This window comes from Cheilinus undulatus, linkage group 16 (assembly GCF_018320785.1).
Source record: "Cheilinus undulatus linkage group 16, ASM1832078v1, whole genome shotgun sequence".
In the NCBI taxonomy this organism is placed as follows: domain Eukaryota; kingdom Metazoa; phylum Chordata; class Actinopteri; order Labriformes; family Labridae; genus Cheilinus; species Cheilinus undulatus.
Window position 1 is genome coordinate 45,066,302 of NC_054880.1, and position 17,546 is coordinate 45,083,847.

Consider the following 17,546-nt stretch of genomic DNA (forward strand, 5'->3'; position numbering starts at 1 on the left):
CCAGAATTTATGGAAGAATGAACTTCTACATATTTCATTTTTTATGCACCTGCACATTTACTGTCTGAGTAACTGTATGAACCAATTCTAAAAATAAAAACCAACAAATAATTTAACTTTTTGAACTTTATTTATAATCCTGTCCTTCAAAAAGTCATTATTAGTGATGCACAGATGCCGATATCAAGCCTAAGTACTCGTACTCCAAACACTGGAGTACTGACTGGTTTAGCTGAGCTAGTAGAGCAGGCATGCACACAGGGACTGCAGTCCTTGTTGCACTGGTTGCAGGATTGATTCCCAGTCTCAGCACTGTTTGGTGCATGTCTTCCCTGCACTCTCTCTCCTCATATTTCCTGTCTGCCTTCAGCTGTCCTTTCAAAACAAAAGCAAAAAGCCCTATAAAAATCATCGTTGAAACACTGCAGATTCTGTACTCATTTTAAAGAATGATGTTAGCCTCTCATCAGAGTTGGAGCCATGTCTGCAGTGGTTGGGGATCCATCCATCCATTTTCTATACTGCTTATCCTGTTGGAGGTCAAGGGGGTGCTGGAGCCTATCCCAGCTGTCAGTGGGTGAGAGGTGGGGTGCATCCTGGACAACCAAGCATTCTCACACTCACACCTATGACCAATTTGGAGTCACCAGTTAACCTGACAAGCATGTGTTTGGTGATGGGAGGAACTTGGAGTACCTGGAGAGAACCCACACATGCAAACACAGAAAGGGACCGGGAAATGAACCAGGGACCTTCTTGCTGTGTGGCAACAGCGCCAACCCCTGCGCCACTGTGCAGCCCTGCCAGGGGATATTTTACTCTAAATTAGGATGACAAAACATCTGATGAAAATAAATTAAGCTTTCCAAAAATGTTTACGATATTTGGGGGATTATCAAGCTTTCATACTTGTAAAACTTGGTGGTATCGGTGCATCCATGAGCCTGGCTGATGACTTTTATAGCAGCTCTGATTCGCCCGTCTTTGACCAGAAGCATTAAAGGTTTTATTCTACTAGAAAGACTTAAATGCTCTGTTAATGATACTCCATTAGAGATCACACTGCCACTGATCTAACGTCCTGATCATCTTTTAGATCACTATATTAGTTACCACACTTATTTGCTGTGTCACATCTACTACTGAACCTAAACCTTTCAGTGCTGCTTCTACCTAAATCAGACACACAAGCTGGACCTCAGAGGCTGTATGTAGTAGTAATGCCTCAGAAGCAGAGTCCCTGGAGGCTCCATCCCTTCCTCTGCATTAAATATGCATAAGGGCCTTCTATAAATAAGCAGAGAAGTGTTTCATCTAAAGGGCCTGGCCAGAAACCCGCTCTGCCTCCCGCTGTTAGCACACAGTGCTACCCTGAGCCCGGCATCCTGAGGGTTTATTCTGACAGATTGGATTGGCTGTTTGTTTACTTTACACCGCGGCCTTTTAACCCCTCCAGGCCCCTTTGATCAAACATTAAAATAAGAGCAAAAAGAGGAGGGGTCATCTCGTTAGCACTCCTCTAGTCATTAAGATTTGATCCTTCTGTAATGAGTGGAGAAGATATCCGTTGTGCTGATGGATACATTAACCCTGATACATTATCATGAATTATTAGTCAGCTCTCTTTCTATGGTAAGCTGAGAACATCATGTCCATGACATCCAAGTATTATTGGAAGGCAGAGCAGAGGCGGCAGCAGAACTCAGTTTCTCTACTCATACTTCTCCCTCTCTCTACTGGACGAACATGTACCACTGTTTCCGTAGCAACGCCTGCCTGCCTGCCTGCCTGCTAGGTCAGGATGCTGCAGAGATGGCTGTGAGGACATCACAGAGTATGTGTGTGTGGCCAGGCTGAAATGCATGTAAAATCATGCTGCTGGTACATGAAGTGTAGCTGTGAAGCAGCAGAGATGCTTCACCCTGCTGTCTGCAATGATTACAGTCTGCCTGTACGTCCATCTATTTAAAGCTCAGCGACACATTTACATTATGGGCACTCTGCTGTGGTTAAACGTCTGTCTCGTTTTGCATTTTTTAGGGGCTCAGAAACTTACTGTCTGTCACATTTCACACTTTTCTCATGCCTCACATCCTGTAACTGTTGAGTAGCTGTCAGAAACAAAACAACAGCTCGTGCTTTCATGAATCTGTTAGACATGTGTTGAGTGTGTCAGCAGTCATACACACTTCATTGCACTGCAAGTGCATGAACAATTGGATCGCAAAACAACAATTTCACTCTTATTTCTGTCAGAAATGTGGAAACAGAGCAAAAGAGTGGCACAGAAATGGTAAAGGGATGCAGTCACCTCATCTGCACACATGAATGGATGTTGGATGACTGGCATCCAGAACTCTGCATCTAGTTTTAAGATGTTGCTGCCTGTAGCTGTAATTCCAGCTCCCATAAAGGGGGGATATAGAGAGGGCCAGCCAAACTGGGGGCCCATGGAGGTCAGCAAGATCATGGTTGATTGGGGGGGGGGGTACCTTGTTAGACTAAAATTACTGTAATCGAGGTGTACTTTTTGAGTATATTTTGAAATCAGTACTCAAAAAAGTGAAATACTCTGGTTCCACGTCACATCTTAAAACAGTTGATGTGCACAGCAAAAACTGGAGTGTTGATATCTCAGGGTCAAACGTTTCAGAGTGTAAAGTGTAATTTAAACTCCATTCTGAATGAAATGATCTTCAGTCTTGGAGTTACTTGACAGGTTTGATCCACCAGTGTTAGTTGAACTCTGTAAAGAGTCTATTTGCTCTAAGCTCCGCCCACTGCTTTCTCAATTCTGGGTGGAGTTTCCATCATACCCTTGGGCAGAGTGTTTTTCTATGAGTTTAGTCCTGTTTGGATGTTGCACCAGGAGTGCAGTTATCCACTGAGTTAGAGCTCCTGTCCTGTGTTTCTAAAGGATGCATGGTGTGTATAGAGTGGTGCAGGAATGAGTCCTAAAACACAGAAGTGAGTTAGCATTTTAGCACTTCCAGTTCCCTCATCTGAAAGTCTCCGGGAATTTTGAAAGAGTTTTTTGTTAAATGCCTGAAATAAGGTGAACACAAGCTCAAGAGAGTTTAACCTTTTATCCTACAACATAAAATACATCTGAAACGTGCCCCACCTTTGAATTGTGTATCTTTTCGCGTCTTAATAAAGGCGGTTGCTAAAAGACAGCTAACAAGGACTACAGTGTTTGTCAGGAATCATCCGAAGCGTGGCAACTGAGCCTGCCGTTCACTTGTATCAGCGGGTGATGACGTTAAATTCAATTGACCTTGTTGTAGTTCATTATAGCATGACGTTAGCTTTTTACTTTCATCAGTTAAATTAATGAACCAGATATGATGCTTATACTATCAATTTATGATGATTATCTTCATGAACAAAAAGTGTCAGTTTCATAAACTTTTATTGGACACAGATCTTATTTTCAGCAATAATCCAAGAACCCATTGAAAAATCCCATAGGCTCGACGCCGAGGGAACCCAGCGATGCGAACTTCCAGGTTTGCCTACAAAATTACGTCACGACTGCGCCACTCTAGTCTTCATCAGTATGCGTTGCCGTGCTTTGAGGTTGACCCTCTGCTTTGCTCGTGCCAGAGGAGACCCACTTTACCACAGATTTTCATGTGTCACTGCAGCTCTGTCAGAAATATACCTTTACATTTTAAAAAGGTAGATATTTTATAAAGTATCGTTTATATATAGGCAGGCCAATATAAACATTTTATCTACACATCAAGTGGCATAAAGACGAACGCCCACAAAACGTCACATCCGGGGAAACCAAACAGCTTTCCACAATGCCGAGGAACTGTTGCGTACCCTTTTGCACAAAAAATAAGTTAAAAAATCCAAATCTGAAGTTTAATATTTTACCAAATCGAAGCACAGAGCCAAGGAGAAGAACGCAGTGGCTTCAAGCACACACAAACACACAGATAAACAGCGAGGATAGTACGTCCCCCTTAACTGCGGCCCATGTCTGATGCGGCTTCTCTGTCACCCTCCAGGGTGGCTTTACATCACACCGGAACAGGTAGTTATTGGAGGCAGGTATTTTGTGATGAGGCACAACTCCCACAAAGCCACTTGTAAAAAAGTTATGTGGCTGCAGGGACCGATAGTTTTTGAGGCTGTTGTGTGTGTAAATCCCTGCATGATATACCGAGTCGTCAATAACCAATATGCAGCTCATGATGGCTGTTGTGTAACAACAACCATTGTGTGGGGCACAAATTCACTAAAACGTGCTAATTTCCTTGTCAGACGTTGACATTATGTGAGGTTTAGTTCATCAGTAAACGTGATTTTGCCTCTCGCCAGGTGATTCAACCAGCTAGCAGAAGATGTCAGAGAATGAAACATCAGGCCATTGAGTTGGATCATTCGTCCACTCTTTCTTAAGATACGGACAAGTATCTGATCCTATAGAGTGATTTTTTTAATGTATCTATCTCTATCAATTGGCTGTAAGGAATCCATGTATGACATTTTAGTGGTTAGGATATATACCAGAATTTAAAATCAGCAGGCTGACAATGCAGCAGGCGAAAGGGAAAGGATCGTTTCCCCCCTCGAAATGCCCCGCCCCAACCTATGACGCAAGGAGGACAGTGGATAGAGTCGGAGATGGGAGAGAGAGTGGGGAGAGACATGCGGCAAAGGGCCACAGACCGGACCCGAACCCCGGCCACCCATGAACATAGCGCCCCAGATCGCTAGGCCATCCGTGCGCCCCTCAAGTGTTAAATAAACACTATGAGTTTAATTTACACAAGGGATGGGAACTGACAAGATTTTATTGATGATTCCTTCCAGTGAATTTTCAGTACAACTCCTCAGCACTCAGTACTTGAAGTAAACTGAGTTACATTTTTTTACTTTTACTTAGATTGATTCATTTCACTCTTCCACCCATCCATCCATTTTCTATACTGCTTATTCAGTTGGGGGTCACGGGGGCTGGAGCCTATCCCAGCTGTCATTGGGCAAGAGGTGCGATAGGCCCTGGACTGGTCACCAGTCAATCACAGGGCTGACATGTAGAGACAGACAACCAGGAACGCTCACACCTACGGCCAATTTGGTGTCATTAACCTAACAAGCATGTTTTTAGTGGTGGGAGGAAGCCGGGGCCCACACACGCACAGGGAGAATGTGCAAACTCCACACAGAAGTCCTGGCTGGGAAATGAACCAGTGCACCACTGTGAGGCAACAGTGCAAACCCCTGCACCACCGTGCAGCCCTAATTGTACTTTTACTTCAGTCAATTTAACCAGAGTGACAACACTTATACACACTTATATTATTTTCCTGGATAATAAGCACTCTTTTTAAAGCAACTAATATTTTTATGTATTTATACTGTTGTATATAGCCTTTTTCAACATTTATTCCTTTTTATCATAACAGAATTAATTGAGTAATTGCTTAAAAAGTGAGCAAAAAAGGTGGTGATGAAATATGAAAAAGTTGGTAAACAGAGGCAACAATAGGCAGGTGATGGCAAAAATTGATGTAAAGTGGCAGAAATGAGCAGAAAAGGCAGTTATAGTGGATTAAAAAAGTGGAAAAAATGGGTCTGGAGTGACAAGAAAAAAAAGATGCACTGATACTGCTACCACTGCTACTGATCCATCACACATTAATATAACCAATAAGTCCCAGTCCATTCTCAGGGACTGTCAGGGGCCAGGCCACATCTGTGGGCAGTCCTGCCAATGTACTTTAACATTTAGCCACCAGAGCCAGTTACAGCTCCTGAAATCACTGCATGAACTAAATGTAATGGTCATGCTCATGCTCACCCAGTCGGAGGGAAAACTCATAGAAGCGCTTCAGTTTGGCCACCAGGGGGCAGACTGCGTTCCAGGCCTTCTCCTGTAAAGCGAGGTCACCAGGGTTCTGGATGGCCTGTGGGCAGAGAGCACAGACAGAAACACAGATGTTACTCTGGGAAACTGTTAAAAAAACACCATCTCTGCAGACATTTCCTCTTTAAAGTTGTTTCACTTTAACAGCTTCACCTTCATTTTTGACCAGCATGTTTTATAAAGTTCAGTTAAGCACAGAAGACTGTAGCAGAGGTCGTTTCCTCCTTTATTTTTATCAACATGACACAGAAAGTCTGCCGAAGAACAAATAAAATGTGATATTTGAACTGATTTTCATTAGTCACTGTCTTATTCAGGCATCATCAAGATTAAAAACAAACCAAAAATCAACTTAAACAAAGGAGAAGCCAGGTTCCTTTCAGGATAAGGCTTCATTACTAAACAAATATTATAAAGTCAACAATGCATTAGTTTGTCTCTCCATACTTTAAGAACTTTTTACCACTTCTCATCCCACTACGCCCATCTGCTCCTCCGTCAGATGAATCTACATCTATAGTCTCATTATTATAGAAATACTGAGATTCTCCTAAAGCAGATGGGCCCTGCAAATGTTGCTGAGCAGGAGTAAATAGAGCATCAGTGGGAGAGTTTTTAGTCCTGGATTAAAACATGTTTGCTTTTGGGTATTTGGAGCAGTGAGAGTGTTGGCAGGATTTCTAGCGTGCTAATTGAGATGAAGGAGGATGCATCCTAGTGCAGGGACTGACTCATTGTTCTTTATTTTGTTTTAGATAACTCTTTAAAACAAACACATTGATTTTCTTAATCACGGCGGTTTAATGTATGAATTCATGCAGGATGTCGTCTGAACTTATTTGGCTCATTATAACAAAATCATCCTTAAACTCTGCCTGTGTGTAATGAGTTTAAAGTTAACAAAAACCCATCAAATTATCATATAAATGGATTTTAGTCTGCATAAACATATCCATAAAATCATTGTGGAGGAATCAGTGGCACAGAAAAGCATTCAGGCATCGGCAGCTCTTGTTAGAGCAGTGTTACTCAACCCTGCTCAACCAAAGAGCCACACTGTTGAAAAATACCCCTACAATCTAAGTGGTGAAAAATGGATTTAAGCAGTAATAATGGTTGAAAATGGTCAAAAAAGTGGCAAAGAAGTGGCAAAAATGGGTGAAAACTGGCAAAGTAGGTTTTAAATGGACATAATTAGGTTAAAAAAATGGGTGAGAAGTGACCAAAAAATAGTTACAGGTGGCAAAAATGGTCAAAAAGCTTCAAAAAAACAAGGCAAAATGAGTGGAAAGTGACTAAAATGGGCAAAAAGCAGCAAACTGGTGGAAAAAATGGGAGGAACATGGCATTAAATAGCAAAAAATTGGGAAATGCATGAATACAGTGGCAACAACTGATGAAAAAGGCAAAAAATGTGCAGAAATGGGCCAAAAAAAATGGCTAAAGCAATAAAAATGGATTGAAATTGGCAAAAAATAAAATAAAAAAAAGAAGAAATGGGCAAAAAATTGCAAATAAGGGGCAAAAATGGAAAAAGGGCAAAGTAGGTTTAAAATGGACAAACTTAGGTAAAAAGTCAAAATAAATGGGCGAGAAGTGACCTAAAATAGTAACAGATGGCAAAAAAGGGCAAAAAGCTTCAAAAAACATTGCAAAAATGAGTGGAAAATGACTAAAATTGGCAAAAATCAGAAAACCAGTGGGGAAAAATGGGGGGAAAGTGGCATTTAATGGCCAAAAAACCAAGTGGGAAAATGCACGATAACAGTGGCAACAATAAAAAAGGGAAAACATGGGATAACATCTGCAGAAATGGACCAAAAAAATGGCTAAAGCAATTAAAATGGATTGAAATTGGCAAAAAATGAAAAAAGGGCAAAAAAAATGCAAATAAGGGCAATGGAAAAATACATATAAAAATACAGGTTGACAATAAAATTTAATAACTGAGGGCTGCTGTATCAGTGTGGGAAACAAACTGATTGTGACTTGCAATGCATAATTACTTGGGTCAACGTTTCCCTTTTTTCTGGGGGAATAATATTTTTAACTAACACATAAAAGAGCCACACATCACCACCAAAGAGCCATGTGTTATCACTGTGTTAGAGGGATCACTTCTTTGTCGATTGAGGGTTTTTAGTCGGATTCTTTGACAATTAAAAGAAGATAGAAAATTGCAAGACTAATCCTTTAATTCTCCCATGATAATAAAATCCACATTTTAATGCCAAGTGTCATTTTCTAACTCATGGCCCGACTGCAGCTGGGATTAATTTTCTATCATTAATGTAAAAAATCCAATTTAGGTGCACATTGTGAGAGGAAATTAAGGGTTCAAGTAGTGAAATAAGATGAATCGAAAGAGTTAAGTTCAAAAAGTGTCTGTTCTGATGAAATGCTTCCCAGACCTCGAGGCGTTAGGAAGCGAGGAAAGGAAACAGTTCAGCAGATTTGTAAACAGGTACAGCAAAACTAACAGCTGAGCAATCAGCGGCGATCGTTCACACTGCAGAGGGAACTCTGCAGCGATGTGTGGCTGCACCTGAACACACGACGGCTGCTGGTCATGAACATACCAGCAGTCTAATCACATTTATGCCTGTAACACAGTGAATTACATCTATTTTTACTGCATACTGCAGGTGAGAGTTTCACACTATCAGGCTGAATAAAACACACGTTTGAGCAGGGGTGTCAAACTCAGTCACAGCAGGGGCCAGATTCTGAACTTGGGTCTAACCTGAGGGCCTAACAGGGTCGATATTTAACTATAAAATGCCAACATTATTTTCACCAGCAATGAATTATGGGGTAAAAACCTTAGCACTGATGATAGATGATTTTGTGATTAAAAGGTGAACATGATAAGTTAAAAACTCAAAATCTGAATTAAAAAGTGAAACTTATGAGATTAAAAGGTAAAAACATGACATTTAAAGTCAAAATCATGTATTTAGAAGGCAAAATATGAGACAGAATACTGAAACCATGAATTTAAAATAACAAAAACTGAGATAAAAGTCAAAATCATGACTTTTTTTACTGTCGAAATATGAGATAAACATCGAAATCATGAGTTTAAAATGTCAAACTATGAGCTAAAATTTCAAATTAACAAGTTTTAAAAGTCCAATTATGATATAAAATTAAAAATCACGCATTTTGAAGTAAAAAAAATGACATAAAATTCAAAGTTAGAGTTGAAAATGGTCAAAACGGGAGATAAAAGTCAAATAATGACCTTTAAAGGTAAAAAAACTGAGATAAAATTAAAAATCATGAGATTTAATGGAAATAAAATGACAAAATTCAAAGCTAGGAGTTGAAAAGAGTCAAAACATGAGATAAAAGTCAAATCATGACTTTAAAAGGGGAAAATATTATTTAAAATGTAAAATTATGAATCTAAAAGGGTCAAACCATGTGATAAAAGTCAAATAATGACTTTAAAAGGTAAAAAACTGAGATTAAATTAAAAATCATGAGATTTTAAGGTAAAAATATGACAAAATTCAAAGTTAGGAGTTGAAAAGTGTCAAAACATGAGATAAAAGTCAAAGTCATGACTTTAAAAGGAGAAAATATGATTTAAAATTTACAGTTGTGAATCTAAAAGGGTCAAAACATTAGATAAAAGTCAAAGTCATGATTTTAAAAGGTCAAACTAGGATTTCAAATGTAAAATTATGAATCTAAAAGGGGGAAAAAATGACTTAAAATTCAAAGTTAGGACTTGAAAAGCGTCAAAACATGAGATAAAAGTCAAAGTCATGATTTTATTTTAAGTTATGAGATGTAACGGTTAAAATATGAAATAAAAAGTAAAAACCATAATTTTTAGTCACTTTTTCTAATTTTTATGACTCAACAAGGATGTTATAAATCATCACGGTTAAGATCACATTTTTATACTGGAGGAAATCTGCAGACCTCATACTGGTGGGACAGTTCTAATAAAAATATCATATGATCTGGTGGGCCGCGTTTAACTGCACCACGGGCCAGATTTGGCCCCCAGGCCTTGAGTTTGACACCCCTGTGCTGGACCGTTCAACACACATCCAGGGCTCCCTCCTTACTTCTCGTATCTCCTGGCCCGCGCCGTTATAGGACTGCAGCTCTGCTAGGATCCCATGAGCCTCCTCCAGCACAGCGCTGACCTGGTTCCACACGGCCGTCTCTGCCTCCGTGGGCTGGGCATCTGGGAGGAGAGGGAAGGGAAGCGAAGACGAGGAGAGGAGGGAAAAAGGAAGAGAGAGAGGGAAGTGAAAGTGTGATGTAAGGCACGGGCAGAGATGAAAATACCAGGGGGAGGAAGAGGGAAGGAGAAAATAGCAGGAAAAGGGGGAGATTTGAGGAGAGGAGGAGGTTAGTGATGAATGAAAAGCTGGAAAAGATGGCATCCTAGCAGGCCAGATAAACCCAAAGATAAATAATGATTAGCTAAAATGCTATAAAAACCTAAATGTTAGAGTAGAGCTGGCAGCTGGACTCTTCCAAGGTCAAAGCTGGCCAGTAAATTAATGACTAAATCGCTCTAATAGTGTTAAAAAAAGAGATCTAGTCACGCTCTGTCACAAAGGGAGGCTGATGTGGTCACCCAGTCAGGACCGGAAGATGACGAGTCAGTTTCACTTCACTGAATAACTAGACGAGGACGTTTCTACTGACGCTTGGACATTTTGATGGTCTTCCGCTGCCATAAAAGTGCCTGGATTGCATCATTTGGACATTTCCAGCTCCTGAGCTGTAATCATGTGAAGCATGGTTCAATCAGTGGAGATTTATACTGTCCTGGAGAGGTGTAATTGTCCCATCACAGTGATGTAATAGTCCTATCCATCTCTTTCACACTTACTTTATTCCCCCTCCTCATCTGAATGAATAGTCTTCTTCTTTCTGGCCCCTGAGGTTTAATTGTGAGAAATGTTTAAACAAACAAGCAGCAGAGAGAAGAACCTCTGGGCATGCTCACTCCTACTCCGCCTGTGTTTTACACGTACTGTAAACTCTGTTTTTGCCGCAGGGCACCTCCCAGTCACAGTTCTGCTTTGTTTGCCCATGTGGCGTGCTGCACACATACAGAAGAGATTAAATGTTTGAGGGACACAATTTACGACGTGCTCTCTCGAGTCCTATTGTGTTTAGTTTTCTCTTTTAGTGACTCAGGTAGAGAGTGTGCCCAGAAAGCTCTCGACGTGAGGCAGCACCGATGATTATTTCTGCACCCTGAGGCATCGCCTCCCTGCAGAGAAATAGTAATCATGGAATATGTGCTGTCCCAGGTGCACATGGGCTGCTATTATGCAGGCAGCAAGAACGGCTATTTTAAAGATGAAGCCTCACTGATGTGATCCTCATGTCTCTAGTAAACCACATTTTCTCTTTTCTAGTAAGCAGTGAGATGAGCATGGCATATGCACATTACAATAAAGGAATAATTTACTTCTTTTAAAGATTTCTGTTATCTTAAACCACAGTGCCTCAGTGTCTTATTGGGTGTTAAGTGTTAGACGTTTACCCTATCAGGTCAGGATCCAAGCTGATATATTTTATAAATATTCACTGATTCATGTTCATTTATTTCATATGGAGCCAATAAAAGTATTCACCTTGGATGTTTTACCCTTTTACTGAATTTATGAATGGTACATGGGCTTAAGCTTGCATATCCATCCATCCATTTTCTATACTGCTTACCCTGTTAGGGCTGACCAATTAATTAGAGTCACCAGTTAACCTAACGAGCATGTCTTTGGTGGTGGAAGGAAGCTGGAGTACTCAGAGAGAACCCATGCATGCACGGGGAGAACATGCAAACTCTGCACAGAAAGGTCCTGACCTGGAAGTGAATCAGGAACCTTCTTGCTGTTTAATGTCAAAGTAAAGCAGATTTCTACAAAGTAATGTCAGTTGAATAAGAATATGTAAATTAAAATAAGTGACAGCATAAATATTCACCCCCTTCAGGTCAGTATTTAGTAAAGTCACCTTTGGCTGCCATCACTGTTCTAAGTCTGTGCGGATAGCTCTCAATCAGGCTCAGATATCTGGACACTAAAATTTTACTCCATTCTGAGGTCTGAGCTTTGACTCTGCCACTCCAACACATCCGACATGTTTTCTTTTTTGTTGTCATCGTTCTCTCAGTGCTTCGGCTCGATGTCTTACTGGAAAATAAATCCCTCAAGTCCTAGTTCTCCTTCAGATTGAATAAGATCTTCAAGGATTTTCCTCTATTTTGCTGGATTCGTTTGGCCCTCTACCTTTCCAGGGCCGGCTGCTGAGAAGCATCCCCACAGCATGATGCTGCCACCACCATGTTTCTCAATGGGATGGTGTGTTTGCTGTTTAATCTGAAGGCTAACGAGCATCATTTTGGTCTCATCAGACCACTTGACCATGGAGTCTCCCACAGTCCTTCTGGTGAACTCTAGTCCAGACTGAATCTGAGTTTTCTTCAACAGTGTCTTTCTCTTTGCCACTCTCCCATAAAGCTCTGACTGGTGAAGAACCCAGCCAACAGCTGTTGTCTGCAGAGTCTCTCCATCTCAGCTGCTGAAGCTTGGAGCTCCTTCAGAGTAGTCATAGGTGTCTTGGTGGCCTCTCTCACTAGTCTCCTTCTTGCACGCCCACTCAGTTTGTGAGGACGGTCTGATCTAGGCAGATTTACACATGTGCCAGATTCCTTCATCTCTTCATGATGGATTCAACTGAACTCTGGGGGATGTTCAGAGCCTTGGATCTCCTGACTTAGACTTTTCACTAACTTTTCCTCTGAATTGCTTTGAGTGTTCTTTTGTCATCAGGGTGTAATGGTAGCCATGGACACTGATTAACCAGTGACTGGATTGTCCAGAAAACAATCACTTGGGACACATTCACTGCACGCAGGTGATCCAGGTGATTATTCTACCCAGCATATTATTGTCAATTGACATTACTTTGTAGAAATCTGCTTTCACTTTGACATTACAGAGGTTTTTGTGAACTTTTTTGTAAAACAAAAAAAAAAAACACATTACATTGACCATGATTGATTTATATAAAATGATAAAACAGTAAAACATCCAAGGGAGCGAATACTTCTTGTAGGAACTGTATATTAATTCTAAGTTTGTAGGTACTGAACATATTTTATGTATGTGAACTCCAGATGCTGGTGGTTTTTCCTCTTTTCCACCGATGCTTAGCTAAACTACCTCCTTCCTACCTTTACTTGCAAAGGGACAAAGACGTTAAAAATTCCAAATAAAGACATTAGGGGTTTCTCAAAATGTCCTTACAGTTGTCTGTGTTGTTTCAGTGAAGCAAAAGCGAGTATAAGAATAAAAGAATCACTGCAATTTTCTGATATCTCTCAGGATTTTTTTAGATGAAAGCTTCACACCCCCTTTTTAAATTCTCAATAAGATTCCTCAGAAGCCTCTTTCATGGTAGGATGATCAGCATGGAGCCATAATTCTCTGAGCGCTCGGCCTAGAGTTGAAACCAAACCTTGAGCTGTGTGACAGAGGTGACTGTGTCTCTGGGTTGAGAAGAAGAGCTCACAGATGGCAGAGAGGTGGAGGGGGAGGGGGCACGTGTCTAAAGATGTAATGCCTCAGTCTGACTCATTCTGCTTTGCTTTAGAAGTAAAGTGAATCACAGGCATAATAAATGAAAGGTAAATTGAGCCTGATTGACAGCTGATGCCTCTCGCCAGCAGTGAGCTCTCCCACCCTGCACCTGTAACACACGACGACTACAGAGGGAGGAGGAGCAGCTGTTAAAGGGAGTAAAGAGGGTGAGGAGGGTAAGATCATGTCGGGACACACTGCAAAATATCTCCATCTTAACACTTCTTTCACTGTTATGTTTAAATGCTTTTATATGCATTAACTACTGACAGAGATAACTGATTCTGGATAGAGCATAGAGTGTAAAACATCCTCATTGGTTATTATTCTCAGACCCCGTTTTCACAGCAAAGTTTTCGAGTGAAAATGCAAAAGTTTTGTAGCATCTTGGCTGTCCGTTCACATGGCAACAGCGTTTTGATGCCTGAAAACGAAGCTTTTTGGAATCAGGCTCCAGAGTGGAAGTTTTTCAAAACGCCCCCGTCTCTGTCTGCGTGTTAAGGCCCATTTATGCTCAACGTTAAATACGGATACGGATACAGACGGAGCCTTCTGTCTGTGCTCCGTGTTCATTTTGTCCGTATTTCTGCACGTTTCCATAAAGCTTACAGATACGGGCCAAAAGGAGCAGTACCACCGGAAACCATGGGGGCAGTGTTGCTGTCACTGCCTGATATGTAGCTCTAGTGAGACATGAAGAAGAAATAACAATGGCAGAACTTTTAGAGGAAGAGTAGTACAGGTTGGTTAGAAACGCTGCCTCCTTCTTTGTCTTTTATGCAAGAGGTACATTATCAATCCCTCCTCCACAGTCGCCATGTTTGTTTTTGAGTTTGTTGTTGTCATATTGGTTAACATACATGCCAACGTAAAGCACGCATGGAAGTATGTGAGCAATGACAGTCAAATCGTTTGGAAAGGACGTATACATTTTCGTACGTAAAGGGAGTATAAATGAGCCTTAACCAGGGAAACTGGCACTTTCTGAAAACGGACATGCTCACTGCGGCTGCAGTGAATATCCATGCGCGAGTAGGCTTATAACACATGTGTGGATGGGAAGCCCAAAACAAAACAAAGATGGCCAACATCAGTGCACTGTTCGTGCTTCTTACTCTTCTGAATTTAACTGTACTTCTCCAGCAAAGTGTTGATTTATTTCACCATCATTTGGATCAGCGGAGACATTTTTCTTGCCTGCACCAGATTCTGACTCGACTCATACGCAGTCGAAGGGTAGCCCGGACTGTGTCCAAAACTTTCACACTAAGTATGTGGCACGATCCAAATTCATAGTATTTAATTCTGTGTGTGAGAAATTCTCTAAAGTAAACTAGAGTTTAGAGGATTTTTGATGTGAAAGTATAAGACCTTTCAGCCACACAGAGGCCTAAACATAAGAGCCCCATGCTGAAACGCATTAAACGTTGTGGCGAGGTGCTTCTCTGCACACAGGCAGTGATCTTAGACGGTTATTTTGGTATTTCTGAAGTCGGGTTAAATAAAGCACATGGTGGCATCAGTGATTTCAGTGAGTGTTGCTCCTGCAGCTGGGAAAGCCAGGCGATACAGTGTAACAGATGGGTACAGCTTCTCCATGTAATTTAGAAAGTTCCAGATAAGAATGGGCCAAAACACTATGCCAGCTCAATTGTACGCAGTGTTAAATTTTTTAAAGTGTTTCATTATTCGTTCAGGAAGCCTCTGTGTTTGGTACTATATTACAATGTGAGCTTCAGCCCCCAGCTCTGTGCTCTTATGTCTGAACAGCTGTCTGGGTCTGCAGGTTTCATCAAATGAAAAAAGTAGCTAAGCTAAAACCAAACTAAACCAAGCGGTTTTGACTGGAGGGACTATAACATGGCGTTTATTGTGCATATGAGGGGAAACTTTAGGAACATGGAGGAACAACTTCTGTAGATGTAGGCTCAGCGAAACGAAAGAGAGAGGGGAGAAACTTAACTGGAGAGTGGTTAGCAGGAGAAACCTTTAGTTTCCTGCTGGTGTAAGTGTGGAAACTCTTAGCCCATGTCCATGAGAGCTACTGTTGTCAGAAGTGGGAGTTAGCTCAGACTACACATCACCATGTCAGACTACGGGGCTAAAATCTTGTCCCGTCTTGGACGTCAGACTGTCCAGACTACAAGATCCTGAGCGCTTATTGTATGCTGGCATCACCACTGTCTCCGAAACTGTGTATAAGGTCACAGGTTGTTGGGGGGCGGGTCAGAGAGTGTCAGTCACTCTACAACAGAAGTGCGTGGTATTGAAATTTTTGCACTTCCACACTGGCTTTATTTTCAGGACTGAAGGTTGCCGCTTGATGTAAATGCAACACTTCAAAAACTTTCAGTAGAGCATATAAGTGAGTCAGCATTGTTTTGTTGGCCCATTTAACCTAAAAACTCACTAAATTACTTAGGGCTGCTGTATCCATCTGCTGTGCTGTATGGGCTAGCTTACTGCAGTGGAGGGGCAAGTCTCACTGAAATCACTGGAGGCTAATGCCACTGTCACGTACCTTATATAACCCAGCTTTGAGATATTCCTTTAAAGCATACAGACGCCTTGATGCCTCTGCCGCTGTCCAAGTGAACACACATTTGTTTAGTGTTTCATTAAAATGTCAAAATATGCTCACCATGTGTTGAGAGTCCCCAGCAAACAGGGTCACACTTTAAACCATAGTACTGCAGTTTGCTAGCATAAGGGTTGAAATGTTGTCTCAAGCTTTCTTAACTTTCCATGTCCACGATGTGCACTACACAGGTGACTGTGGGAGTTTGTTTGACAGGTATAGGCAATTGATTAGGCATTATTATCCTGTGAGTGTGGCTCTTTATCCCAGTGGTTCTCAACCTTGGGTTCGGAACCCCTTGGGGATCACGAGACACTGAGAGAGGGTCTCCAGATACCTTAAAAAAAAACAACGAATATTTTTTGAATTACACTGTTGCAACTTTACACCAATTTCACCAAATACCAACCCTTTTTCATCACTTTAACACCAATTTTAGAACATTTTTGCCAATTAAAACCCATTTTTGTCCATTTTTACCCTTTCCATCACTTTCTTTGCCTGTTTTTGCCACTTCTAAACTAATTCTTGCCATTTTCTGCCTATTTTTGCCTCAGTTGACCCATTATTACCTCTATCAATCACTATTTACAACCCTTTTAGCCATTTTAACCACAATTGACCCTTTTTTGCCCGTTTATATCAAATTTTCATCCCATTCCACCCAATAACCACCAATTTTTTGCACTTAAAAGCCATTTCAGCCACTTTTAATCCCTTTTTATCATGTTTTGTGCCTGTTTTTGCCCCTTTAACCCAAATATATTCTTTAGAAATCTAATTTCATCACCTTTTCCACAATCTTTGCAGCTTTTGCTCCTTATCTTTTCATCATTATCTACAAGAATCCCTACTTTGTCTCCCTCCTAATGTGCACATTTGTTTTATTTTATTTTGTTTGCATTATCACATGCATACCTTAAGTTCTGTCTGAAGGAGAGCCAGTCCATTTTGTCCTCCTGATAAATCCATAACTGTTCTCAATTATCCAATCCATAATTGTTTCTTGTTTGCTGTTTTTCTCCTTTCATGACCCCATTTGGGGTTGCGAGACACTGAGAGGGGGTCTCCAGATGCCTTAAAGAAGCTAGAACTATTTTAATACTTAACACCAATTTTGCCAGATTTCAACCTGTAGTCATCACTTTTTTCCCACCAATGTTGCCAACTTTAGCTCGTTTCTGCTGCTTAAAACCCTTTTTTGTCAGTTTTAAAACCTTTCCACCACTTTTTTCTGCCCTTTTTTGCCACTTCTAAATCAAATCTTGCCACTCTGCCTATTGTTGGCTCTGTTGACCCCTTATTGCCACTATCAACCCCCTTTACAACTTTTTACACCACATTTCACAATTTAATACACCCATTTTTGCCAGTTTAGCCCATTTCTGCCTGTTTCTGCCACAGCTAACCATTTTTTGCCAATTTATATCAAATTTTCATCCCATTTCACCAAATTTCCACC

At 40.9% G+C, this 17,546-nt stretch overlaps 1 protein-coding gene across 2 annotated transcripts in view; it reads right to left on the bottom strand.

Annotated features, from left to right (window-relative positions):
- fam49al (family with sequence similarity 49 member A, like) overlaps positions 1-17,546 on the bottom strand; it is an 83,256-nt gene that overhangs the window by 15,868 nt on the left and 49,842 nt on the right. For both annotated transcript variants that reach the window (XM_041808264.1, XM_041808263.1), the window contains 2 exons: positions 9,967-10,088; positions 5,819-5,924 (listed from right to left, as the gene is read on the bottom strand). In XM_041808264.1, coding sequence (XP_041664198.1) covers positions 5,819-5,924; positions 9,967-10,088 — 228 coding nt within the window. The remainder of the gene's footprint in view (positions 1-5,818; positions 5,925-9,966; positions 10,089-17,546) is intronic.